General features: G+C 42.2%; 1 protein-coding gene across 2 annotated transcripts; it reads left to right on the top strand.

The window, feature by feature from the left end:
- Window positions 1-30: 30 nt before the first annotated feature.
- Window positions 31-23,963, top strand: LOC122181011 (integrin subunit beta 3 binding protein). 2 transcript variants are annotated; one of them, XM_042873090.1, is made up of 10 exons: window positions 77-102; window positions 1,378-1,419; window positions 2,730-2,772; window positions 5,357-5,489; window positions 8,669-8,732; window positions 11,615-11,693; window positions 12,793-12,886; window positions 14,800-14,859; window positions 21,304-21,402; window positions 22,806-23,963. In XM_042873090.1, exons 1-9 carry the CDS (start codon window positions 98-100, stop codon window positions 21,360-21,362), a joined length of 579 nt encoding a protein of 192 aa, XP_042729024.1. In that variant the 5' UTR covers window positions 77-97; the 3' UTR covers window positions 21,363-21,402; window positions 22,806-23,963. The 2 variants fall into 2 exon arrangements, with proteins under 2 accessions (XP_042729025.1, XP_042729024.1); XM_042873091.1 differs by lacking the exon at window positions 1,378-1,419 and having other exon boundaries at window positions 31-102.
- Window positions 23,964-25,648: the final 1,685 nt, after the last annotated feature.

Below are 25,648 nucleotides of genomic sequence, written 5' to 3'. Positions count from 1 at the left end.
CCGCCCCGTCGGCGCCGTTTCCAGCCGGCGGCCTTAGGCTGCTGCACGGCGCTGGGCGGGGACGCGCGAGGCGGCGGGAGCCGTTCGAACCGCCGCGATGTCGTACGTAGCGGCGCGCGGGCGCCATTGCCCACCCTGAGGGCGTCCGTTGGCGGGGGGCGCGCTGAGGAGAAAGGCGGGCGGGCGGCCGGCGCTGTGCGGAGAAGGGCGGGTTCGGTTCTGAGCTGTCTTGAGGAGGGCGCGGGAGGGAGCCGGCTGAAACGGCCTCACAGCGGGCTGCTGTATCCCTAGGGTATTTTTAACGAAAGAATCTTAGCACCGTAGAATCGCCTGGGTTGGAAGGGACCCAAACTCCAAAGCGAGCGAGTAAAAGTCACAGGATATTAGTGAGAAACTGAAAATACGACCGGGAAAGGTAGATTATCAATACACTAGCGGTAATACACAGCTTTAACCTGAGAAACGTGAGCAACGCGTTCCTTGCTAGCTATAAAGATAAGCCATCATATTTCCTGAACCGTACAGAGTAAAATAAATCCCATTATGTGATTTTGAACCGATCTGAGTGTAGGAAGCAGAGGTAAATAAGTTATTAGTATCATGATCTCATGTGCGTTATCTTTCTGCCTCCCGTTGTTGTTCAAAGCTGGCACTGGGTTCTCATCCAGAGCCACAGCAAGGCTTTTCCAGTCATATAAAAAAGATAAACCAAACTGAACTTGGATCAGTTTTATTTCTGTGACCCCAGCCAAGGAGTCCACGTAGATTAAGCACAAATTTTAACTCGTTCTGAGCGGACAGCAGATGCCAGGAGCACTTTTTTACTTTTCCCATTATAGAATCAGGGAGACAATCTCTACAAAGAAGCCCACAGGCAAACCGGGCTGCTGAGTAGGACAGGATCTGGCCTTGGGACAAGCAGGGCTAAGCCGACCTGCTGCGGCCAAAGCTGCCCCTACGGCTCCTTGCAGCAGAAGTGCTTGTCCAGACTGGGGCTGCTGCTTCAGCATCGTGGCTTTGGGTGTTTGCAGGGTTTTGCAAGTCAGTGGAGGGCAATTGGGACTGTCATCACCTCTATTGCTGTACACAATATTTGACAGGCTTTAAATAACGCAGTCTCCACCGGTCCACAGCTTTCTCCCTAAGAAATTTTCCAATTTATAATTTAGCATGATTTTCACATAGTTTCTCATTTATCTCCTTCCTGCAGCGATGTCGGGTCTAGATTCTCCTTTACTTTGGCTTCCAGCTCTTTTGGAAGTCTGTCATAAAAACTTCCATCATAACATGCCTTAGCGTAACATGCAAATGCGTCGGTCCCTAGAGCAGCCTTTCAGAATAGGCCTATTAATAAATATGTTTCCCTGCTGCCACCAGAGCGGAAGATGTAATGGAGTCTGGATTCCTTAAGCAACGTGGGTTGGTATTAAATAAAGAAATACATTGTAAAGAATTCCATCAAACTGCTACAGCTTTGACTGCCCTTTGGCAAGAGTTTCAGTCACTGTTTTAAATGTGTTACCTGTTTATTTGGCTTTTTAAAAGACAGAGTACTCCTCTTTTCCTCTTTGTAAGAGAGATCATTATAATCTCATACACATAAAAGACCCTCACCTGAGTTATATTTCAAAGATGTTTTTTCATTCAATTTTTCCAGCACTTAAATTTGCTATTTTGGAGTGGTACTGTAAATTAAAAGAGGATCTGTTTGGAATGAGGTCATCTTAATTCCTTACAGTACGTTCTTTCCCAAGATAAAAACTGTGCTAAGATCTTGAAATGTAATGCATTTCTAAATCTTCTTCAAATTGATATAGCATATATTCCTTGGGGACTGCTCTTAGAAAGATTTTACATTTTTTTCTTCATTGTTTTATGTAATGCTTTAAACCATTAAGATTTAAGAATGTACTTTAAAAGTTTCAGTTGTCTCTGGGAAAAATAGTCTTAATTTATGTTGACCTTTCTTTCCTTTGAGCATTTAGTCTGCATTCAATAAAATTTTGATGACTGCTCTTTAGAAGACAGCTGTACGATATAAAGTATTATAAATATTCCGCTTTCCTCTCCTAGCATTGCCATTAACAGCTGGGCATCCAGTTCAGCAGAGCAGATTTTGCAGAGAGAGCTTGGCGTGCTCCTGAATCAGTATAGTGGAGAAGACTAGAAAATAGTTTCTTATGGTTTGGGGACCTGTAAAGACATAGAGCATCTGTTCCCCAGTTAAGTCATAGTCTGGTAGCACTGAATCATGTTAAGAGCTAAAATGATGGGAAGAACCACTTTTTTCACCTTGGCTGTACCTGCGTTTTAAATGCCTAATAATTCTACTAAAGGAAAAATGATTTCAACCCTTGCTCAGAAGGTATGTAAATAATAATGCTTTTGCATTTTTTCATTGTTTATGGCTTTTAGGGGACAAGTGTATATTTGGCATCCTGTGAAATTCACCTCAGTGTCTTGATTTTTATCTCTAGTATAAAAATGGAGAATTGGATTTTCCTATGGAAACATTTAATCTTCCTAAACAAGCGATGTTTTTGTACAGTGTATTTTAATTACTTAATATATTTGCTTTGGTTGAGATCATATTTTTCTTGTGTAGCATAAAAAAAAAGTTCCAGATACAAGAAAGGTAAATGTCACTGAAATTAGAGATGATAAACCTTACTGCCTGGATGCTTTGTGTCTCGATGACCGTAAAACTTGCCTGTATTTTCATTGTGCAGAGCTAAGAGGTCGCTGAAGTTGGACAGTGTTAAGAAACATAATGTAAGTATTTTTGGTGTATGAAATAATATCAGATATGTGTGCGTAGGCTTGTATACATGTATTTGTACATCAACACAGTATCTCATTAGTTAATGAATATTACAGATTGGTGCCTGTCTGGAAAATTCGCAAGAAGGCACGCAATTACTGATGAGATGCCAGTACATAATTGGTTGTGTTCTGTTTGTCCTACAACTGCCTGGCCTTAAGGAACGTGTGCCTGCACAAATACTTGAACATCACAAGAGCAATAGGCTCTTGTTATTTACCCTCACTATTTACCCAAGAGCTGAATGAGTTCAGCTACTTGGTGAAGTCATTCATTAGAAATTAGCTCCGTTATCCTGAAGCAAATGTTCTGCCAGGTAATTGTACAGGTAACAATATGGAATTATGATAATGCTGTAATCTGCATATTACAAACTGCAGAACTGAAATGAAAACATTAAAGGCATTTTCATGTCAAGGCTATAATTACCTCCCTCAGCTAATCTGGCATAATGAAACAATAAAGTACTTACACTGCAATAAATTTCACCACAGTTATCACAATAAAAATAAAATTGTACTGTTGCTATTACTTTTTGTAAATGCAGCTATAGCAGCACACCATGACATATGTCAGTTTATTATCTGCTTCTACCAACAGCGGGTGTTGCTGCAGACACCATACAGGGGTCTTTGTGAGCATTTAAATGAAGGAAAAATGTATGAAAGTACGTTAGGAGAAATAGCTGGTCAGTAAATGAGCTCCCAGTAAATCTCCACATCGGTGCCCTTCTCAAGACAACTGCTCACATGCAGCTCGTACTCAGAGGTCTCACTGTTAGCAAAACACAGTTACACAATTTTTTAAGACTTACAGGATTTTTTTTCTGTTGTTGCTGAAAGAAAGATGGCAAAATTCTGCAATAGCATTAAAAATAAATCATTAGCAATATAATTAGCAGCATAGCGTCCCATTATCCAACTTGTTCTGCTCAGAATGCAGCTGTGACTGTAATTCTGCATCTGTTTATTGGGGTGTAGCAGTGTTTCTGCACATGAGTGGCCCAGCTGAAGTTACACACAGTTCCTTCACTGCTTTAAAGGCAAGTTTTGTGTGCAGAACGGGGCTCGACCTGCTAGAAAAGGCTGCTTGTTTGGAAGGTGATGAGTCACTCCTTTCCTTGCTTCAGTTGCAGAAATAGAGACAAATCAATTTGCTCCTCAACCTCCAAGGGTCTGGAGATGTAACAAGAACGGAATAAATTGCTCATTCTCTTTCTTGGTGCATTTTGTTTTGACAGTACCATGTTTCCAAGAGGAAGGGAAAAAAAATAAATAAACCACCAGCATCACTGTTTCACTGCTGTTTCTTCTTTAAACCCGTGAGAAAATATTGGGAGGGAATGGAAAAAATGGCTTCATCTAAAAATACCCCTTATTGTCTGCATGATGTCAATATGATGTCAATAGAGTGAACTCACTCATGCATTGTATGCACTGCCCACTTTTGGAAGTGGCTGATCTCATTTGGAAGCAGTGGTGGACAGGTGGACACACCTGCTGACTGCCTCCTTGACACAGGAGCTAGGCAAGGACAGGAAAGCTGTATCAGAAGCTTTGTTTTCTGCCGTGCTGCGTGGTGTGCATTCCTGCCCTTCTGTTTGGTCACTGAATCACTGGTTACATAGCAGTGAGGCACTGTCAGGTACTGTGCACATTGCCTAATAGTCCTGCAGAAATCCCTGAGTCACTTCACCAGTGATTCCAAAGAGCGTGAGATGCAGCTGATACAAGTAGAGTCTCAACCTACACATGTTTCTATTTCTCTGCATGTTTCCTTTTTGTCTGTCACTGATGGCATCAAGTTAAGCTGCTAGATTTCTTAACTGGAAGCAAGTTCTTGCCAGCCCTCTGTGTGTCAACCAACTTGTTTTATTCTTAGTACTGGTAGTGCAGGGAAATCCCAGTTTCTCAGAGTTGCAATCTAGAGAACAAACTGCACCCCAGGTTATAGTTCAGAAATGGAGACTTCTCTGCAAAATTCCTGTACACCATTAAATTGCTACTTCTGTATCATGAAATGTATTGAAATTCTAAGCCAGAGTTTTGGTTTTAATGGACTTCTGTGTTTAGTTTTTAATTAGCAGAAATCACTGTCTTTTAATGGAACTAAAAATATCCATATGCCTAAAGTTCTCAGTAGGATAACACCAGTTTTTGACTGTTGGTTAAATAATACATGTATGTACATAGGTATGCCAGAATATCTGAATCTTTGGAAGCTATGTACTTTTTTTTTTAAATGAAAACAAGGAGGCTAAAACTGATGTGTGCACACATATGAGAGGCTTCCCATAAGGGAGAGTACATAAAGCTTGGAATTGCTTAGAAATCTCTCTCATCAAATAGGTCTCAGAGAGGCTCTGACTGATTTGGGATGCAGTATGCAGCGCTGCCGATAAGACAAGCAGAGGCCAGGATGCATTTAGTTTACAGATGGAAATTTTGTAACTTCTGTGGCTTCAGGTGGATATAGGAACTCCTCTGTCTTTAGCCAATATTGATCCAGATTCCTTTGTCTTCTACTACATTTTAGCCAGTTGAAGCAAGCCCTTCAGCCAAGCAGCAGCAGCAGAACTACTCACCAACAACAGGAACACGCCAGATAAGTCCATTCTCATCTCCCTCAAGTCATAATGCAGAGGATCTCAGGAACGGCTTATCACATGGTGAGTTGAACATCTTGCCTTTCTTACTGCAACATTTTTCTGGCTACTGGCTGGATTTAGTGATCTGTCTGTCTCATGCAGTATGTTTGCTTTCTTTTTTGTCTTAAGCTTCCCAGTTTCAGATGGAGGAACAGATTAATTTGTTCACACCAGTAAAACAACTTCATGCATACATACTGAATTTCCATATTCATAGAGGAAGTCTCAGAATTGAAGAAGTGATGTACACGTTATTAGATCAAGTGTAAAAGAAGTTGAGTTAGTCTAACCCTCCTTTGCTTCCTTCTATGTAATTTTTAACATAGTTATTCAGAGTGAGGCAGATTTTAGTTAAGCTAACAGAGCTCTGACTGTCAGGAGCTCTCAGAAAATGTGCTCTTTTATAATTATATCATTTCCATTTCATTTTAAGATATATCTCCACAGACAACTCTTGATGCAAACAAACTATGAAGTATATTTTCAGTGGAATAACCTGCTTGTATGGATGTCATAGGTTTTAAGAGTAGAGAAACCACCAACTCACCTAGTGTTACTTATCAAAGCAGTAATACAAAGACACTTATCTTTCCCACATAAAACCCAAGACCTTTTGTTTCCTTGTAATACAAGTTAAAAAAATCACATAGCAGCTGGGTTAGAAAGGAATGTAAGTCATTTAGTTCCAACTCACCTTGCAGGAGCTGGTTGCCAAAACAGGGCTTGAACCCACATCCTTCAGTGCAGTGAGGTCGATCTCTGGCTGAGCACTCTAGATGCTAGTTCAGTGCCCAGAGATGGTTGTCTCACTCTGAAGACTTCAAATATATATTAAATCACTTCTCCTGTTATCACATTCCTTGTTCAGTTACCTTTGTTATTAAATAAAAGTCTCAGGGCTGATTTTGAATTTGTATGGCTTTAGTTTAGCCATCAATACTTGTTAAGTCTTTTTGTTGGGTTAAAGAGCTTTTGATGCCCCATATAGTTTGGAATTTACGGGCAGTAATCGAGGCTTCACCAACATTTATGATGAGCGGAAATATTCTGAGCAGAACAGAATAAACCTGTTTGAAGTTCAGCCCCTAGAAAGATTTTTTTTGAAGGAATGTTTTAAGGAAAACATTATGATTCTGTTCTGTATCTCACATCTTCATCAGATGCAGCTACATGCAGTTGCAGCATGTGGCCTCCTGAAAACTAGGTTGATGTTTGCAGTGCAGGTACATACTTCCTGACTTGTCTCATCAGGATGTGGCATCCTACATTCTTACCCAGAATATAACAGCAAGGAATTAGATTCAAGTGCAGTGCCAGCACATGAAGCCTAGTAGTTAATGGCCACCAAATGAAGATTCTTTGTATTCTGAAGAAAAGAATCAAGTTAGAACAATCCATGCCCCATCCACTACAGGCATTCAGAACAGTTTTTTTTATTAACACAGTCACATCTCAACAACAGTTCTGAGAAAAATAAATATATACAACCCAGCCTTCTTCTTTTTTTTTCTAAATGAAATGCCCATTTTTGTTTCATGGCTGCCTGTACAGTATCAAAGTATCCTCCAACCCGACTGGATATTGTAAGGATAGGCAGAAACAGATACAAGTTGCTGTTAACCAGTTGCAGATCACCCAAGAAAAGTAGAGTTCACAATTTGAGGATAAAGAAAGAATTGCTTACCCCTTTCCAAGGATTGGGGCTCACTGAACTCCAAATGAGGTGATCTCCAAGTAGAGATGCTTCCCTTCCACTTGCCAGCCCTTAAATGAGCTTAGGGAGGGGTGGACCCAGGGCTGCACAGGAGAATTGCTCACACCTCTGCTCCCAGGGCTGGCCACGCTCCTTCACCAGCTGCTCAGTCACTGGTTCAGGCTGTGATCTCGTGGTTCCCATGCAGATATCTGCATGTACTTTTAAACCTTAGCTTTGCAGACAGCTTTCAATCGTTTATGATGGTAGCAGTCAAATACAAAATGAAAAATACTGTGGCTCTTTATATATGTTCTCTTGGATATTCCCTACATCCGATTTCTGGCTTTAACGACTCCTTTGTTTAGTTTCAGTCAGGTGCCTTTCTGCCACTCAACACCTTGTAGTACACTGACTCTATCACAAGTTCCAAAGCTTTTCAGCAGCTCTGCATTTGCATTACATGCCTTGTATCTTAGATAGAAGAAAAAATGGAGCAAAATGTCTCGTACTAAAATGGATGTCTATTAGGATGCCAGTGGGAAGGTGAATGCACACCGTATTTCCATGCGGTTAATAAATACAGACATGAGGAAACATTCTTTATGAAAAGACTGATCACAAGATCGTAGCTGACACTGAGGTGGATCATTATTCAGTTATTTAGTACTAGCATCCCTTTTTACCCCCATATTCATATGGCTACAGGATGGTGGGGCAGGCTTCCTCTTATATCACAGTTACAAGTTGTCCTTTTAAACCCACTATTTCTCTTTTCCTTCTGAAAAGACACATTTGAAGTGTTGTGCTGTTTGAACAGATATCACTTGTAAATCTGGTGTTAGTTGAGGTTTTGTTAATAAAGCCATGGGCTTTATTGTTGTGGCAATAACCTACTCCTGTTCCCCTACAAAACAAGGCAGTGCTGAAATAGAGAAATTGGACTCGACATGCAGAGCAATGGCAGTGGGGTAGGATTTCTCGTGCCCCATCATTTGACAAGTAACATTCTACTGTCAATACAGGATGTCAGAACCCTTGGAAATAATTTGCACCTTATTTCCTTGTAGTTGTTAACCAGATGGAGCTGGGGGCCAAGCATTTCTTATTAAAGGAAAGTGAGGGTTTCATTGCTCAGTTATTATGGTATTTCATGGTAAAGCTTTGTGCTGTATTTAGGCAGATAATAGAAAAAACTTACATGTAGAACAAAGAAACTAAGTCAGAATTACACAGACTTACAGCTGTCAATATGCTAATCCCAAGATTTCCACAAATATAAATGTCATGTGAACTGATGAGAGGTTGAATTATGAAAGAACAATTTATAGTCAAGTTAGGGTGTTTCATTACTAAGGAACCTGCCCTGTTTCATAATTGAAACACAATCTGCCTGAAAGATCATTCAGCAGCCAGTGTTCAGATTAACACTTTTTCCTGTGCTTCAGAAGGTTAATATTTTATTTTTCTCATTGTTGTTTTTTTCCCTTTCTTGTAAACCTCCTAGGAGGTGAAACTACTTCAGAAAGCAGATTATCCAGAAGAGGGCAGCCTCAAACAGTGAAGGATGCGTAAGTGTGAAAAGTGCTTTGTGGGCAGGATTCACATTTCATACCGAATTAAATGAATAGTGATTGTTTTTAATATTTGCAATTGCTCAGGGTTGGATGTTTGAAGGTACTGAATGGGAGGGCTATGGGGACGGGTTAATGCAGGGTTTGCAATGCAACAGTTCTGTCTCGGTGGCAGCATGAGGCACGTGGCACTGCCTGTAACAGGAGTCATGTCCATGGTACTACATCATGAGGCAGCACAATTAAGCTGTCTGTATAAAAGTATGCTTTGCCTATCCAGGCTCTCCTGAAGACATACCTTATTTTTGGAGTCCAAAGATGAAGGTAAAATAACCTTGGGACGCTTTTCAGTTAAGATCTGATCACAGACAACGATGACAAAACTTCACATCTGCATGGCAGAATCTTTTACAATTCTTGTATTTTCTGCCAATCTTATTTTAAGCCACAATCTTCAGATTCTTGGACTTGGAGCAGTCCACGTTTACTAAAACACTGATAAATGTTTTGGGCAAGGTATCTGATACAAGTGCTTTCCTAAGCTTGACAGGTGTGAGGAAGGAGAAATGACAAACACTTGCTCCAGCTGAGGCTGTTAGTGTCTCTTGTTGTTAGCATTGCTCAGTCTTTTCTGTTATGGGAAACACTGAATTGTTTGTAACATTGCCAAATTTCAGCTGAAATGTGGACTGGGTTTTTTTCTGCAGCAGTGAGGTGCCATGTAGGTGTGTTATGTGTTATTTGTGTGCCCTGCCAAACAATCACACCCATCCCAAAGAGCTGGGCAAAGCAAATATTTGTTTTTACTGTGATACAACTTGGTCATCTTCCTGTGAATCTCTGTGTGTTGGATTGTATTGAGGACGCCTTCCAAATTCTTGGGAAGTGATCCAATAAACACATTATCCTCAATATTCCCATGACCTTCTCCACTATTTGAACTTGACCAAAATTGCCTTCACCAGGACTGCACTGTTGTTCTTCTAATCTTACCTTCTGTGTTATTCTGCCTGCTCAGCTGGTGATCCAGCAGCTGGTCCTCTGATGTCCTCGACGTCCATCTTTGGTATCTCCTAATGAAAGTCTCATTCACAGCTCAGCATCAATGTGGTCATTCCATGTCTTCATCTCTCCTCTACAACTTGATCTGCTTTATTCTCATTCTGTGTATTCTGACTCTCCTGTATTTAATTCAGGCCCAGTTCTGGGCATCCAATTGTTATGTAGATTCTTATGTCTGTAGGTCAGGAAGATTGCTCTTCAAAATACCTGAGGTGAATTTCCTGCTGTTGCAGTTTGTCCTCGTTGAGAACTTACCTCCCAACATAAGGCAACCTCTATTGCCACACATTGCTTTGTCAGCACACTTCTGTGTTCTTTCCTTGCGTTCCTTTACCTTAAGTCCCTTTGAAACTGGAGGCAGAGTGCAAGTGCTGTGCTGCAATGGGTGGCACTGGAAGAATCACCTTGCTAGAGCAGAATTTCTGCAGGCTAGTTGGCAAGCTGGCATTAGAGGGTTGGGCTTTTGTACCTGCATGTGTTACTTTCATCATATGCTCAAGTATCTGTTATTCTGCTGTCGTTTGTACTAATTATTTGTATCACTGTATTTGATGTCCCAGATAAAAATTACCTCAGAACTACATCCACTAATGCATCCATTGCTTTTTATTAATAATATCCATGACATTTGTTCAAATAATTAATCCTGCACTTAAAGTTGTAACTCTCCCATCTGATTATTCCAGTTGTGGTGCTGATGTGCTGCTTTTCTGTTTGTCTTGTAATGGAAACTTCCCCCACCATCAGGTTGAAATTCCTTCCTTGCAGGACAGGAAGCATCTTCTTAGTGGTGGAGCCTGGCAGGCAGCAGCACTGTCTGGATGGTATGCTGGGTTGTAAAACAGAAATACTTAAAATGCAAGATAAAAACATCTTGCAGTTACAGCACAGGAAAGCTGCAGACTCCAGTACAAGGGCTGTTTGCTTTGCTTTGGGATGGTGGTCTGTGTGGATCTGAGCTTTCATTTTAGTCTTGGGGAACCAGTAAATCCCTTGGTCAACACTCAGACTCATTTCACAGTGTCAGTAACCTTGAGCTTGCAGGAGGATTTATGCAATCGTGGTATTCCTTAACATTTAAATGTTGGCACTCCATAATTCAGTATGCTCTTTTTTTTAATTAAAAAAAGGCAAGTGTTTGAAAGACAAGCAGTTAGGAACATGCCAGTAAAACACATTTAAAATGAACACCTACACACTGCTATTTATGTGAGCTTCCATACACTTTCTTGCTTTCTAAATACTGGATTTGGGGGTTTTTGTGAATGTGATTCTCCCTTCTATGGGGAGAAGCAGCAGGTAGATGATTCCTGTTGTCTCTCTTGATTTGTGTGCATTGCAGGGGAGCCTTGCCAACCCTTCATGGTGGGACTTCTTTGTAAGGAAGACTCAGTGCAAATCCTCAATCACTCACTGAGGTCTGAAGTTAGATCTAATCTGATGGCGTGTGATCTTAATTTCCTGTACAGATAACCAAGTCTGGTATTTCCACTGGCAATGAAGTGTGTTAGTGGGTAATAGATGTGGTACCAGCAAGTCACATTCCTGTTTGCCATCCTGTGTGACTGGAAGGAAATCCTGATTACTGAACCTGGGTTTCTATGCTTGAAATTAGGATACATCTGGTTGGCACTTCCCATGCAGATATTTAAAGCTGCATTTGATGCTGTGTGGCACAGGGAGGTTTGGTGGGCCGTTGGTTCACGGGTTATTCACATCCATGCTGTTACAACGTTAAGGAGCTGTTGGATACACTGTAAACGCTGCTTTTTTCAGTGCCTTGTGGCTAACAGCAATTGTTTCACCTTCACGTGCAGGTTTGCAGCCTTGCAGTCCAACGTGAAAAGATCCTTGGTGAGAATTCTGAAAGCAAGAGAAAACCTGACAAGCCTACAGGTCTGATTTACATCAATTTAGTTATTTCTTCATCAGCTTTTAGTGTGGAATTTGAAATAAGAATGAAAGCTTTCAATGCAGCATTTGAGTTTAAGGGAACAGGGAAACAAGTAAAATACTGGAACCCAAGCAGAGTTGGCCTGGAAGTACAGAGAACACACACACACATAAGGCAACTTAATAGATACCTATTTTTGAATTAGAAGTTGCTTTTCCAAGCAAGCTACTTAAAATGCATCTCTCTCCTCATTTTGTACATGAATGGAAGCATATGAAGTAGTTACCAACTACTATTTATAACTAGCAGTGTGAATTATTACTGTGCAGATTTATATGTCCTTGAAGATTTAATATCCCTTTGTGTTGAAGTGATTGTACTATTTAATTTACCTCTAATGTATCATCATTTAATAGAGTCTGCTTAATACATGCGAAAATGCAAATAATTCTTCTGGTTTGCTCAGATTTCTTTTCTCAAATACATTTAGAACAAGGTTAGCTGCCGAATATCAATGTTCTTGAAACAGTTCAGCATACGGAGAGCATTTCATCATTTATTTTCATTTATGTGTGGCCGGCAGCATTTTGTTCACAGGGAAAAAAAAACAACGAAACCAGCATTGCTAATAATTGGAAGTCTTATAGTGGAAATGTTTGTTTAGGAAACCTTTGTGTTTCTCATTTGCCACTGTATATTCCCAGATCTACCGTGAAATGCTGGGGGAGTATCCAGTATTCCCATAGATGGGTAAATGCTTGCAGATTTCTCTTTTCCTAACATATTGGAGCAAGCTTGTACATGCTCCGAGATTGCTTTCCTGGGGATCAAGCGTTAATCTGTTTAAACAGCTGAAGACTTCTGAATGAAGCGTAAATAACAGGAGATTTTTAAGCAACTCTTCCAAAGGCACCTGAATGCCGTTTTCAAAAGTAACACATGTTCTTAGCCCTGAAACTCCGTCATCCCGCTCGCTCTGTAAGAGAAAATCTCGTGTAGCATTGAGAAAAGTATCCCTAAAGTTCTTTCTTTTCGAAATTTGTTGTAAGCTGTGTCGTTTGGGAGTGAGATTTAACGATCTGTGATTATGGTTTTTTCCAGGCTTTAGAGGGCAGCAGAGAGCTGGAAAATATCATCGGTGTCTCCGACTCGTCTTGCGTCTTGAGCGCTGAAGTGCAGAAAACCCAAGCGCTAAGTAAGAAGGATTTTCGACAGTATTTATACAGCGCTGTGTTAGAATGGAGTGTTGCACTGCGGGCCTCTGCCGCGTGAATTCTTTGGTCAGAGCAAATACACCTTGAAGGTCCCTGTGCAGCCAATGGGGACATGAAAGAAAGGCAGCCCCAAAGACACACACTTCTAACTCAGCCGCAGGTGGAGAGGAAAAACTTGGAAGAGCAACAGCTTTTCTCATGTAAATAGTGAGCTACTTAGTGGGCACTTAGCTAGTGATTAGCCTAAACGTTTGCACTTTGATTGCGTTGCCTTTCTTCTCTTTTTGGAAGGAAGTTGTTTTGTTTGTTTGCCTGTTACAAGGATTAGGCTGAATATAGGTTTCCAGGCTTTAAAAATTGCTATTCATCTGTCTTTAAATGATGGACATACCAGATGCTTATTGTGCTGGGAGAGGGGCACCTTACCGATGGCACATCCGTCTTAGGAACTCAGAAAGTCAAAGGTTTTCTTGTTTTAGGAAACTTTTATCCTTATTCCAAGCCAGAGGTTTTTGGGACTTCTGAATCCTCAGCAGCTGGAAGAGCGTTTGTACTGAAGTTCCCAGCAGCCTCTGCAGTTAGAAAGCCAGTATGTCCTAGGAAAGTATTTTAATGCAAGAAAAAAGCAAAGCCACAACCAACCCTTATCACTCATTGCTGACTTACAGGTAACAGCCAAAAAACGCTGCCGGTTATCCAAAGGGAAAAGTAACTCTCTGCCTGGTCTGGTCCTTCCCTAGTGATCAAACTAGCTGCAGGCACCAAGGAGTTCTGTTCTGTTCAGGCCTCGATCTCTGTGCCTTGGAATAGTTCTGCTCCTTAATTTTCACAGCAGTATGAAAGCATCCGTACCCACACGGCATGTTTATGATGCAGCCGTGTGTCTAACACTGCATTTACCTGGGGACTGCTTCTCCAAGGTTCACCTGTACAGCTCTGCTCCTCTGGGCTTTTTGCACTAAGCAATTTAGTTCCCAGCCGACAAGGAAATGCAAACATTGTATACATATGCACAGTCACTGCGTTCTCTCATGGGACATGCATTCAAAGATGATAAGCATGCAAAATTTTTTATCCTGCAGCAAATGCGATGTTTTGCTGATATACATTATTCCAGAACCCATCAGGCTGCTCTGTTACCTGCAGAGCCTAATGCTGGAACTCGCTGCAGGAGGGCAGAAATCAGCTGCCTGACTCTGCTGCTTATGTTTGCGCTTGGAAGCTACCAGATTTTTCTGACCAACGATCACTGAGACTCCTCTAATGCATGAGGTGGAATGTACGCACCACACGATTCCAGCACTACTGTTGTTTAAATTAACATTTCTTTCCTGCCTTGTATTCCAATGCTCATTCAGATTTCATTTTGCATTTGTATACAGGGTTCTCGTTCCCACTGTCATGCAGATAAGCAGAGGCTTTCTTACACAAAATGAAGCTCTGTGAAAACAGTCTATGTTTACATTACTACCCTACACGTGGATAGGACAGTACGACCATCGCACCCAGAAGGTTGCAAATGAGATGTCAGACCTCTTGTTGGCACTTTATTATGTGCACTGTTTCCCTAAGCTTCCTGTTGCCTTCAAAATGGGAAAGAATCCTCATTCCCCCACTCTCTGGATTAGAACAAAGTCCCGTGTCAACAGTAGAAGATAAAAATGGGGACAAAACGTAATAGGAGGCCTGTAAGCACATTTCAAAACTATGTTCTTCTCGCCTTCCTTTTGTCAATTTTTTTTAGCAATCCACAGATACACCTGGGGTTTTTCTTTTTATTAATCACGTGAAGGAAAATACAAGTGCTTCACAAATGAATAAGAAAGCATTGCTGTTGTTTTCCTTGAAATCTCTGGGGTATCATTTATTGATTTTAGGTTTCTTTCTTCACTAGTGAGCCAAGCAGAAGAACTGCAGCTGTTGAAAAGGAACCACAGACACCTTCCTGCCCAAGGTACTGAGAAACAAAAACCAAAAGCAAACCAATGTTGTAACTTCCACATAACAGGCGTGTTGATGATGCCTTTTAGTTGATTCCTTCTTAGTTCTTTCCTCCTGAAGTAAGTTGCATAATTTTAGTGTATGAAAGTGGCAGTAATCAAATGTATTTCTTCTGAACTTGCAGCTCAGCCTTAACTCTTGCACTATTCAAATGGAGATTTCATCTTTTCAGCTATTTTGTTGTTCTGAGTATTGCTCCATAGAAGTGTGTCTCATTAACAGCCCTGCACTTGAGGCACGATCCAGAACTCAGTGCACTCAGGCCCTTGAGACTTTCCCTGCCCTTCATACATCCAAGTTATCTTTGTTCTCTCACTCTCCTCTCTCTCCTCGCATTTGGAGAATACAAGCCAAGTAACACGTGCTGCCTGCAGCAGAACCTTGATCGCCCTGTACTGGGAGGTGCTTAGCATGCTCCAGGGAACTGTGAGATCCCAGCTATTAGGTTTCCTCATAAGTAGGCCTGTGAAAACATTTGAAGTTGGTGGCGTTTGATCTCACGTGGCCACGCAGCCCCTTCAGTGCCTTGGCTAAGGGAAGGGGGGGGACGCTCAGACTCCTCTTGTCCTGTTCAAAAGAGCACAGCCACTATCAGGCAGTGCTGGTGCTGAGCTCTGTGGGCCTCTGCAGATCAGCACAGCCTCTGCTTCCCTGTGCCCTGCTCTTTAATGACTGCTGGTGTGAAAAGTAGCCCACCGAACAGTCGCCAGTGATCAGTCTTACTGGAGAAGGAATGAAGTATTTGGGAAAAGCATGATGGGAAATAGAATATGAGCTCAAGGTGACCAATTTTGGTGGTTTCAAATGTCAGTTTTGCTTCAATAAAGAATAATTTCTTATTTGCAGTCTTAAAAACACAGAAGAGGCCAATAGTTTCGAGATAAAAGGAAAGCATTTGGAGATGCTTTGCCTTTTAATTTTGGATGTGGTTTTCTGTCATTATTTGTAATTAGTTATGCTCAAAATTTAAAACCTGTGACTGTTCTGTGGCTTGATACTGATGGAATGTCACATTATCATCACATGGTGAGGCATGAAATTTATTTACTTTACATAAACAACCTCTGCTTAGAACAACTTAATACAAAACATTCCTTGCTCAATGGGCAGCATTATGCAGGACTCAGTATATCATTTTGTGTGACCAGCATAAAAAATGCCATCATTGTTTGTCCATGACTAGCATTTACAGTAAACAAAATGTTTTTGAATAGAATATAAGCAAACTGTAAAAGAGCTGCCAAGAGATGAAATCTAGTCAGTATGCTGCAGTCCAAAACATGCTTTATGTGTGTTGAGAATGAATGTGTAGGTTGTGATATGCATATTTTAAAGGAAAATCCAATCACTTCAGTGTTTGGAGGAGTGAAGATAACGTTCTACAAAGGAAAGCTATTTAAGATGGTTTGTACAAACGATATTAATAATTTCTGTTACCCAAAAAAATAAACAGTGACATAAATCATGGCTGTGACTCTGCTGTCTGAGGCAGAAACAGTAAGGGAGTGTTAGAGAAGATCAGATATTTGCTGTGTAGGAAGGAAACGGGAAAACTATTTGCAGGCTGTGTCCTCATAGTCAAATAAAAGCCCCTTTATTCTTGTCTGTTCACCCTGACGAGCCCAGTGCCACAGGTGATCATCCCCACTAAGGTCAGTTCCAAACGTTCCCACCTTTCATTTGCTTGTAATGCAAGGCCTCAAGTTTGCTTCTTCGGAACATGAGTGGCTGCTCTCCAAGAAACTGGATCAGGGTTAACTGGAAGGGTTTTCATCTAACCCAACTGAGATCACCACTGAAAGCCAACTGCAGAGATTAGGGACCAGGTAGCACTGAGCTGCAGCTTGTCCGCCCAGCACTGCAGTGCCTTGCACAGAAGGCAGTGGAAACGCTGACCTCTGTGAGCAGCTATGAAGCGTGGCACTTGGACCTTGTTTGCCACAAGGCAAGAAGAAGACTGACTGTTTTTCTTTGCAGCCAGTTTAATCTGCTCAAATTCATGCAAAAAACTCTCCTTGACTGCGCTGTCATTGAGCAGGCAAACACCTTTGTTAGTCCAAGAGCCTCAGCTGCAAATACTTCTATGAAAAGCACAGAGATGCAAGTTTTTTTCTCCTAAACAACGCCTTGCTTTAGGCTTAAAATACAGCTGGATAATCTAATTTTAATTTAAAACTCCCCGGGCTACATAGAAAGGCAATAAAATGGAGAGACCTGTTGTTGAAGTTCATTTTCTTGTGCAGGAAGTCTAAACTGGTTCATCTTGGCTTGTCTGGAAACTTGGCTTTCTGTATTAAGGGATTCTCTTCCAAAGAGTTTCAGAGTTCTGTCTGTCTGTTGCCTCGCAGTGCAGATCTGAACTTGACACTGTTGCCTCTGAATCCTCAGGCATTCAGGAAAGTATTTCCAACTGCAAGTTCTGCAGCCTGCTGATTTCTGGTAGAGTCATCTCAAAACAAATCACATCGCAGCCACAGGAGTGAGGCATTCCTTTTTGTACTTCTTGGCCACTTCTGCCTTCTGATCTGCTTCTGTAGGACTTTTCTTTGTCCAAGAGAACCGCGTATACATCACAAAGCGTACAGTTCCATTTCGGAAACAGTGCAAAATAAAATGAGGAGAGTTCCTTCTCAAAACAGAATGGCAATAATTGAGTATTCCACAGTTGATCCTAATTTATGTCAGCTTGAGTTTGGACTTTCTGTTGGGTCTTCGTGTGTAAGCAACTAAACAGGTGGGGTCTGTGCTGCTGGGGGTAGCTGTGAGTGAAAGGAAATCCATCTTACAACGCATTTCTGCCTCATTTTCAAATGAAGGAGAATAAATCCATTTCTGGATTTCAGTTCTTTAATCTGTTCGGGAAAAGCTGTTCATGATGACACGGAAAGAAGTTTCTTAGCTTAGGTGAGGATCCTTTCAATGAAATCCAAGTTATGCCTTTCAGTCGTCCCACGGTGTGTGTTTGTACGTGGGACTGCACGAAGCAGAGCAGTGCTGTGCACACACCCCACGGCTCGGTCCGACCCACCTGCTCTGTCTGATCATAAAGTGTTTCGACTCTCCCCATGCAGACAAATCATTCTGCCCTCCTGCACTCGCAATCAAAACCGATTGTAAGCCTGCCCCAAAGCACACGTTAAGGAGAGCAGTGTTGTATGCTGATTTTTAGTCTGTGGATGAAAACCTGTTGCTCAGGCGCACTGGCAGCACGTGTTCTCAGTCCGTGCATGCAGCTCTTTCTTCAGTTCGTAAAGACCTTTGCAGTTCAGAAGAGATAACAGGAACCAGCTTAGGCTGCTATCCAAAAAGTGCTTGTGGTTTGCCCAGCGCAGGCAGGCAGCTTCATCTACTGAAGGAGCCCTGCTGAAAGGCAGGGGGCTGCTGGCCGTGCTCCCATGGCACCGCAGCACGGCGGCGTTTGCCGGCACGTCCAGCTGACGGGAGCTGAGGAGCGCGCCTTTAGAAACAGCCTGAGATTTAAGGAGTGCCTGAGCTTGCCGCCTGATAAGCTTTTTGGATAGAAGGGGGCAATTTACAAACCTCTCCCATGATTTAACATCTTCTGCAATGCAGATGAAATATTAAGCTATTAACTTTGGTGGCAGATACAGAAATGCACATGAGACATACGACTGCAGGCCCCGCCGTTATGTACGCATAGAACTGTCAGCCTGCATTTTATATGTAGGTGTCCACCACATTTATTCATGAATTTCACACTCGTGTTTACACTCTATTTTCCTATGTACCTTTTTACTGACTCGATAGCCATTAATTTTTAATCCTAGCGGATCTAGACTTTGGAGCATGAAGTTTAATGAAAAATTAAAGCGTTGTAGTACCTCCAACAGCTACGTGTAGCAACTGTGTGAGAATAAATGCTGCTTTCTCCCATGAATATAATTATTTTAAATAAAAAAGAAAAGAAACATTAGTTTGGACTCACTTAGAAGCAATTATATGTTTAAGAGGTGTAAATAACTTGCTACCCAGACGTTACAAATATCCAGGTGCTCTGTATGTGCTGATGACAACAAAATTGAAAAGAAAGACTGTAATAATTCTGACTGGTTTTCTCTGCAGAAGATATTGATTATTTGTGTGTGGTGAGAGATTTGGAAAATTCAATTAAAGGAGTTGTGCAAAGGTTTCATAAATTTTCCTGGTACAGCGTGTACACAGACATTGTTGCGCATTAAATCAATGCAGCACTTCACAATATATTTTCTTTGAAACATAAAAATAAATAACATTTAAACAGTTCTGCTTACTACAGAAACAAATTTTATTTTCTGTGAAGCATTTAGTCATGTGCTATCACTGACTCATACACATTTGCCAGCTGTAACAAATTTTATAGACGTTTTCTCCAGAGACATAGCTCATATACTATGAATTTTTAAATGAGCAAATGGTGAAGAAGGGATGTCAGCAATATAAAAATTGATCAGTTAAAAGATAAAAGCATAAGTAAAGAGATTTGTATGGTAGTCTTAATAGGTTTTATTAAATAAAAATACTATAAAAAGACAGTAATGAATAGACTGACGGTTTTAACTGTGGTTGAGGTGGAGAAAAATTATTCTGGCACATTTAGTACGAGATTGGTTTTATATCACCTGACAGGTGGACATTTTTTTTCTTCCGCTTTTTAGATCTGCAAATGTTTTAGGGCAGCCAAACTTGGGAAAGAACAGTAGTGCAAGTAGGAGAAGAAACCTGGGATCGTGCCCTGCTGATGCTGTAGCAGGTTGGGGCAGCAGGGAGGTCGGCCTGCTGGCTCTGAGGCCGGGCTTTCTGGTGACCATCGGGGTGCTGCCCTGTGCTGAGCCGCCCCAAAATGCTGACCTGTCCTCCTGACCCTCCACAGAGCCCTGCCTGCCTGCAGGCACAGCAGACTTTCAGCTGGAAGTTTGGCTGATATTGCTATCCGTGCTTGGATGCGTTGGAGCTTACATATGGCTTCTTCCTGTAAAGTACTGAGAGGGAAGGGTTGTTTTGTTTGTTTTGTTAAGGGCTTAGGAGCTTTTTGAGCAACACATTACCCTTGTGAGCTCACCAAATACACTGCTCACCCAAAGAACTGCTGTGACAAACGTTGTACTGGTCTGGTCCACCTGGGAAGTAAATAATATATTTTTTTCACTCTTTGAATACCTAAACGCCATCTGTATAAGCATTACTATCAGTGTGGCTCATTGAAGCGTGCTGTCACTGTATACATCTAGAACAAAAAGCAGAGTCAAAGTTTTCCATGAATCTGGGCAGCCTACATTTTTAAAGATACCTTCTGAGAGTGACATGCTGGTGTCAGTGTGGTTGCTTGGGTGATGGGTTCTTTAGATCCTGTGTAGTGTGAATGCTGCTGTCAGCAAGTAAAGGCCTCATCAAGGCTTCTGAATGAGCTGCATTTAGCACAAAGAAGCCGAAGAACAGCAGCTTGGCCTTGAATGCCTCCAAGGATGGGGCATCCACAACCTCCTTGGGCAGCTTGTCATACAGGATTGGAGAGTTTCCTACTCTAACTGATAGCTGGTGGGATTTTTTTAATGACAGTTTGTATAAGCAAAGGGTGTTTCTTAGCTATAATGCCGCAAAGTTGTACCTGAGGCAAAGTTGAGCTGGATGTTTTTTTGGGAGTAATCTTAAGAGATGTAGTTTAGGATTTGTGGCCTGCTCCACGTAACGTCACTGGCACCTCTGCTGGAACTGCAGGCAGGGCTGCTGCATCACACCACCTGCAGCCGAGAAACCACAGCACGGTGAGAATCAGACCTGTCCTTGCCATCACCCGTGTCTTTACTGGCTTTGATGCATCTTTGTGGGCTTCTGTGCAGCCCTTTTCCTCATAGGAAGTCTTTTTAGCTTTAAACACCATAAATATGCCTCCGGTCCTCAGTATGTTGAATATATTGCAAATAAATCTGAATTCTGTCCTCACCCTTTTGTGGTGGTAGAACCAAAACGCAGTGTGAACCGTCAGCAGCCGCAGCACAGAGCCCAGAGCTCATCATCTGCTGCAGAGCCACCCAGAAAGGCACCTGCTTCCTACCCCTGATGTTCCCATTCCCTGAGTTCTCTCTGCCCTTCTCCCAGCCACCTGCTCAGCCCCTTGGCTGCTCTGAGGGAGGCACAGCCAGCAGGGCGCAGGTAGGTTCTGCTGTTTGCCATCCCCTCGGGGGACTCAGGGCTGGCCGTTCCTCTCCTGCAATCCTTGGTACAGCTCTTTATGGTCCTTACACGTCTACGGTCCTTACAGATTTTTTATGTACCGTCTGAAGTAAAGAGTTCTGTAACTATTGCAGTAGTTCACTTAACTCATATTTGTGTGGAGATTTTCACCAATTCTGTACAGACACTGTTCTGCTCACAAAACACTGATTTTCTTCCCCCACAGAGTACACCCAGCCAGCCAGCAGCTCTGCCTTCCTGCAGCTGCTCCTCGACTCTCTGTAGCCTCTGTCTGCTGTGCGACTTTGCCAGCTGCTGCACACAGGTACCGTAACCCTGAGGACTGAGACATGCTATTTACAAACATGTGCAGAGCAATCTATGATACAGGCTTGCAATCAAAACTGGGATGATTTGATGGGAGAAATGTTGACATATTGAATCTACAAAAAAAATATCCCACTCTAAAACACCTGGTTGCATTTCTCCCTGCCAACGCTGTCAGTCTATAACTGGATACTAAGAGTGGCAATTCAGCTGTAATGCGTGTAAACTAAGTACAAAAACATGTGCACTGCAGCAGATAACATTTTCTGAGCTGCTGTGACTCCTTACAGCTCACCAAGATGAATGCACAGGAGTAGGACAAGCAGGCAGGAGGGGTACAGGGGGGAGGAACAGCATGGAGACCCCAGGCACCTCCTGCATTCACGTATCACAGTGTGGGATGTGAGCATCCCGAGGTGCCACTGAATGTGCAAATTCGTACAAGCCCTCTGCAAGACGACAGGTCACCTCCCCCCATCCTGTGAATGGTTCATTCTTAGCATTCCCAGAACAGGAAGCATAAAGCAATACACTAACAGACACCTCGAGTCGTATTTAAGGGTTTCTAAATTCTTCCTCCTTTGGCTGCTTGTCCTTGTTGCGGAGCTGTGAGAAGAGCCCAGTTAGAGGCTGACCTTGTCTGTCCCTGGCTGTTACCCACGCATGGGAAAACTGCCTGCTTGTGTGTTTCATAAACCCCGTGAGCCAAAGAAGTCTGTGAAGAGGAGAACGCCCGCAGGTTGTCGCGTTTCCCTTTGCACTGTGAGGACAGCACTGCTTTTGGAGAGCTGGAGCACTCTGAGTTGTTGTGACTGAGGAATATGAAGCAGATGTACGGTTTCTACCAGCTGTACAACTGATTTAGTGTGGGGGTGAAGTCATAGACACGTTTTGCTTCTCAGTGAAGGTTAAATTGTATTCATAACCATCATTAACTGGAAGGAAAATTTAAAAAAAGCTTCAAGCCTTGCTTGGCCACAAGGTGCTGCCACCCCAGCACCGAGCAGCTGCTTATCCAGCGATTCCCTACTCCTGCCTCCTTCCAAACCAGCTCCCCCCCTGTGGAGCCCAGCTCCCTGTGAGGCTCATGCACTGAAGCCCTTTGCTTTCTTATGTTTACAGATACACGGCTGTGATAGCTAAGCAATCCTTTCACCATTATTCATTCAACTATTTTCTGTAGATAGGAATATAGCATTTCCTTAAGACTCCAAACGTTACTGCAGTTCAGCAGAGACCATCTGTTGGCCTGCATTGCCTTAGGATGTGTGTGCATCTATTTTCTGAGCAGCGAGGCTGCTGCTGGACACAGGACAGAACTATAATTGTGAGCAGATCATATGAATGATGATGATGTTGTCTAACTGCAATTTATTTTAGTCATTCCTTATCTCCCCACAGGCATTATGTGAAAAATGCGTTCCACATCAACCCAAAGTTCTACATCTGCTTGATTGTACTTAAAAGGAGAGAAGGACCAACTGTAAGCCTATCTCCCCTGCAAATACCAGTTAGGCATTGCTCGCTGTGCTAGGCAGGTGCACATCTAGATAAAATTTCTGGCATCTATTTAAACTTAACAATGTGCACAACCAGATAATCTCAATGTAAATAATACATTTCTCTGTGGTTATTTTATCCCAGCGTGTGTACAGAACGCTGATCTCGATTTACTGCTGCATGGAATATTAACTATTTTCTTCTGTATGTTCTTACTGCAAACATAAAATAGTTACGTCGCTCTGGTTTAAAAAAAAGTTGCAGTCAAGCATCCCCTGCAAGAACTGCTGAGGAGAAAATGTTGTAAAAGAGAAGCATTGGATCCCAGGCCTTCAGGGAGCAACGGACAGCTTCACAAAGCATGGTGCTCGAGGAAATGGCTGCTTCCTGCTGGGGCTGCTCAATTAATCTCCCCAGCAATAAGGCAGCAAAGCACGATCTAAATGACTGTGTCTGGGTTGCCAACAGACTTCCTAAAAATCTACAATATTTGACAGGTGACACAGCTTTTTATAACGATGATGGTGACCAAAAGATAAAGGAAGCTCTATTATGCAAGGAATGGTTCTGATTGCTGACCCTTTGATTTGTTTATACGCAGGCAAATTACTCATCTATAGCTGCCACTTCAGGACAAATTTGCCATCTACAAAGATGCTTTCTGTAATGCTGACCCACTGTACAAAGGCACTGGAGTCAAGCCCCCGTTACAACAGCACTCTGTTGACATGCTTTTTAGGTCACCATTTTAGTTTGGTTCCAGTATTTAATGATATATAGAGAAATTTAATCGAACACCTTCTCTTTGGTCACTGTGCTCAAAATTGAACTGCTGAATTAGTTGGGTGCAGCCTCTCTTGTGGGGAAAGTGCAATAGAATGACTTCTTCCCCAGAATGACTTTTTTTCCCCTTAAATTTCATGAACAGAGTGAAGTCCAATATAAACACAAAAAATTGAACATCATTTCTTGCTAACCAGTTTTTAGAACACTGAGAAAGAAACATTACAATAGGTGGTTAAATATATATGTAGTCAAATGTGGATGTACTGAAGCTTTTGGAACTTTTAACAAATAAAAATTACTTTTGCATTTAATTGCTGTGCAGTTCAATGTGAGAAGTTAATTGTCACTCATTTGTCTGCTCTGCTTCTTGCTGTTGCTACGTGCACAGGCTTCACCAGCTGATTGTTTGCATGATAACGGAAAAATAAATAGTTGGGACTAAATGGTAATAGTTGATATAACCTGACTGTAACCTTTGTAGCTGAAAATTAAATAATCATTGATCTGTACAGGGCCTGCAAGTGAACTGAACGCCATCTACAGCAAGCTGTTCCGTGCAGGTCTTAGGAGAACAGTTATTTTGCAGAGGAATAGTAGGGGTGATGATGGACAGTCAGCTACAGCAGTAATTTAACTGATTTACACAAAGCTCACCCTATCACAAGGCCAGTTGTTGCTTAACCATTTTTAGGGAAATACAATGTTTTCACCCTAAGCTCCTGCTGCAAATACTCCTGGCACATACCTCGGCTATTTAAGCAGTTACTGTTTCTTTGACCTCTCCCTGTACCAGGCTTCTGCCTTTCCGAAACAGCTGGCTCTGTTAAGAACCATTTCCAGTTCCACACAAGGTGGATCGGATGACTCTCACTTTATCACCCCTGGAGGCCATCTCAAGGACAAAGAAAAAAGATACACGCAAAACTAATGTTTTTATACGGGTGGGAAGGACCCTGCCCCGATCTTGTGACGAACACAAGAGAACAGGCTCGTCAGAACGTGAAGTTGTTCTGCTTCCATCTTCATCTGCTGTTTCACACTTGATTTCAGTGGAAGCAGAAGGTCTCCAAAGCTCCTGAAGCTTCAGCAGTCTCTCAGCACGCCGTGCTGTGGGAATGCTGCGTGCTTTAGCTCTGCAGACAAAGATTCCTATGTATGCATCCCGATACACATCGGTGCTCGCTCAGCCTACGTGTTCTAAAAGAAAGAAGGGATTGTGGCAGAGATCTGGTGTGCCATGCTGGGAGACACTCCCTCAGAAAAATGCGAAATGCTTGTGAAAACATTTCAGTTTCGTTGCTTTCCAGCAAACTATTACTGCGTAGGTAAAGAAAGAAGATAAGCTGCACTGCCCCCTCTAAGTTATAATTACTGTTCAGGAATGCCTTTTGTCTTAGCTACCCTGGGTCAAATGTTGGCTGAGATTATTTTTTCCACAACAAATAAAGCTGGAAAAACTGAAGAAATAGTCAGCTTGGAGGCACTTCATTGACAGTGTTCATAACTCACACAGTTGGAAGCACACGGAACAGCTGATTCACACACACAGAACTGATGCTGCAGAGGGAGCTCCAGAATGTGCTACTGACAGTTGGGTATGTGCAGAGAGCAGGGAAGTCAGGCAGCAGTCTTTAAACAAGGGTGTGCAGTGCTAAAGCAATGCTGACAGAGAGATCTGGCTACGAAACTTATGCTAACTAGAAGAACATTCCTTTCTGCTAAAAGCTAACAGCTCTGTTAACATCAAAATGCCTGTGGGCTTGGGGTTGTTTTGTTTGTTTTAAAGATGAGGTCAGACAGAAGCTTTGTTAACTGTGATGAGAGCAAGAGAACAATGATTTAGCATCTCCACCTCTGCTCTCCCCTTTCCTCTGCCACAAGATTACAGAGAACCAACTTAAATACTTTCCTGGGAGAAGAAAAAGCATGGAAGCCAGTAGTTTGGCTCCAAGGAGGAA

This window comes from Lagopus leucura, unplaced genomic scaffold (genome assembly GCF_019238085.1).
Source record: "Lagopus leucura isolate 7727_CA_CO unplaced genomic scaffold, USGS_WTPT01 Super-Scaffold_100009, whole genome shotgun sequence".
In the NCBI taxonomy this organism is placed as follows: domain Eukaryota; kingdom Metazoa; phylum Chordata; class Aves; order Galliformes; family Phasianidae; genus Lagopus; species Lagopus leucura.
The sequence above is the reverse complement of the archived record's forward strand: the minus strand, read 5'-3'. Positions and strand labels throughout refer to the sequence as shown.

Bases quoted from the DNA above. Each gene is read 5' to 3' on its own strand.
- LOC122181011 (XM_042873090.1), top strand. The intron at 8,733-11,614 runs GTAAGTGTGAAA...CTTCACGTGCAG, and splicing joins CCTCAAACAGTGAAGGATGC to GTTTGCAGCCTTGCAGTCCA. The intron at 11,694-12,792 runs GTCTGATTTACA...GGTTTTTTCCAG, and splicing joins AAAACCTGACAAGCCTACAG to GCTTTAGAGGGCAGCAGAGA.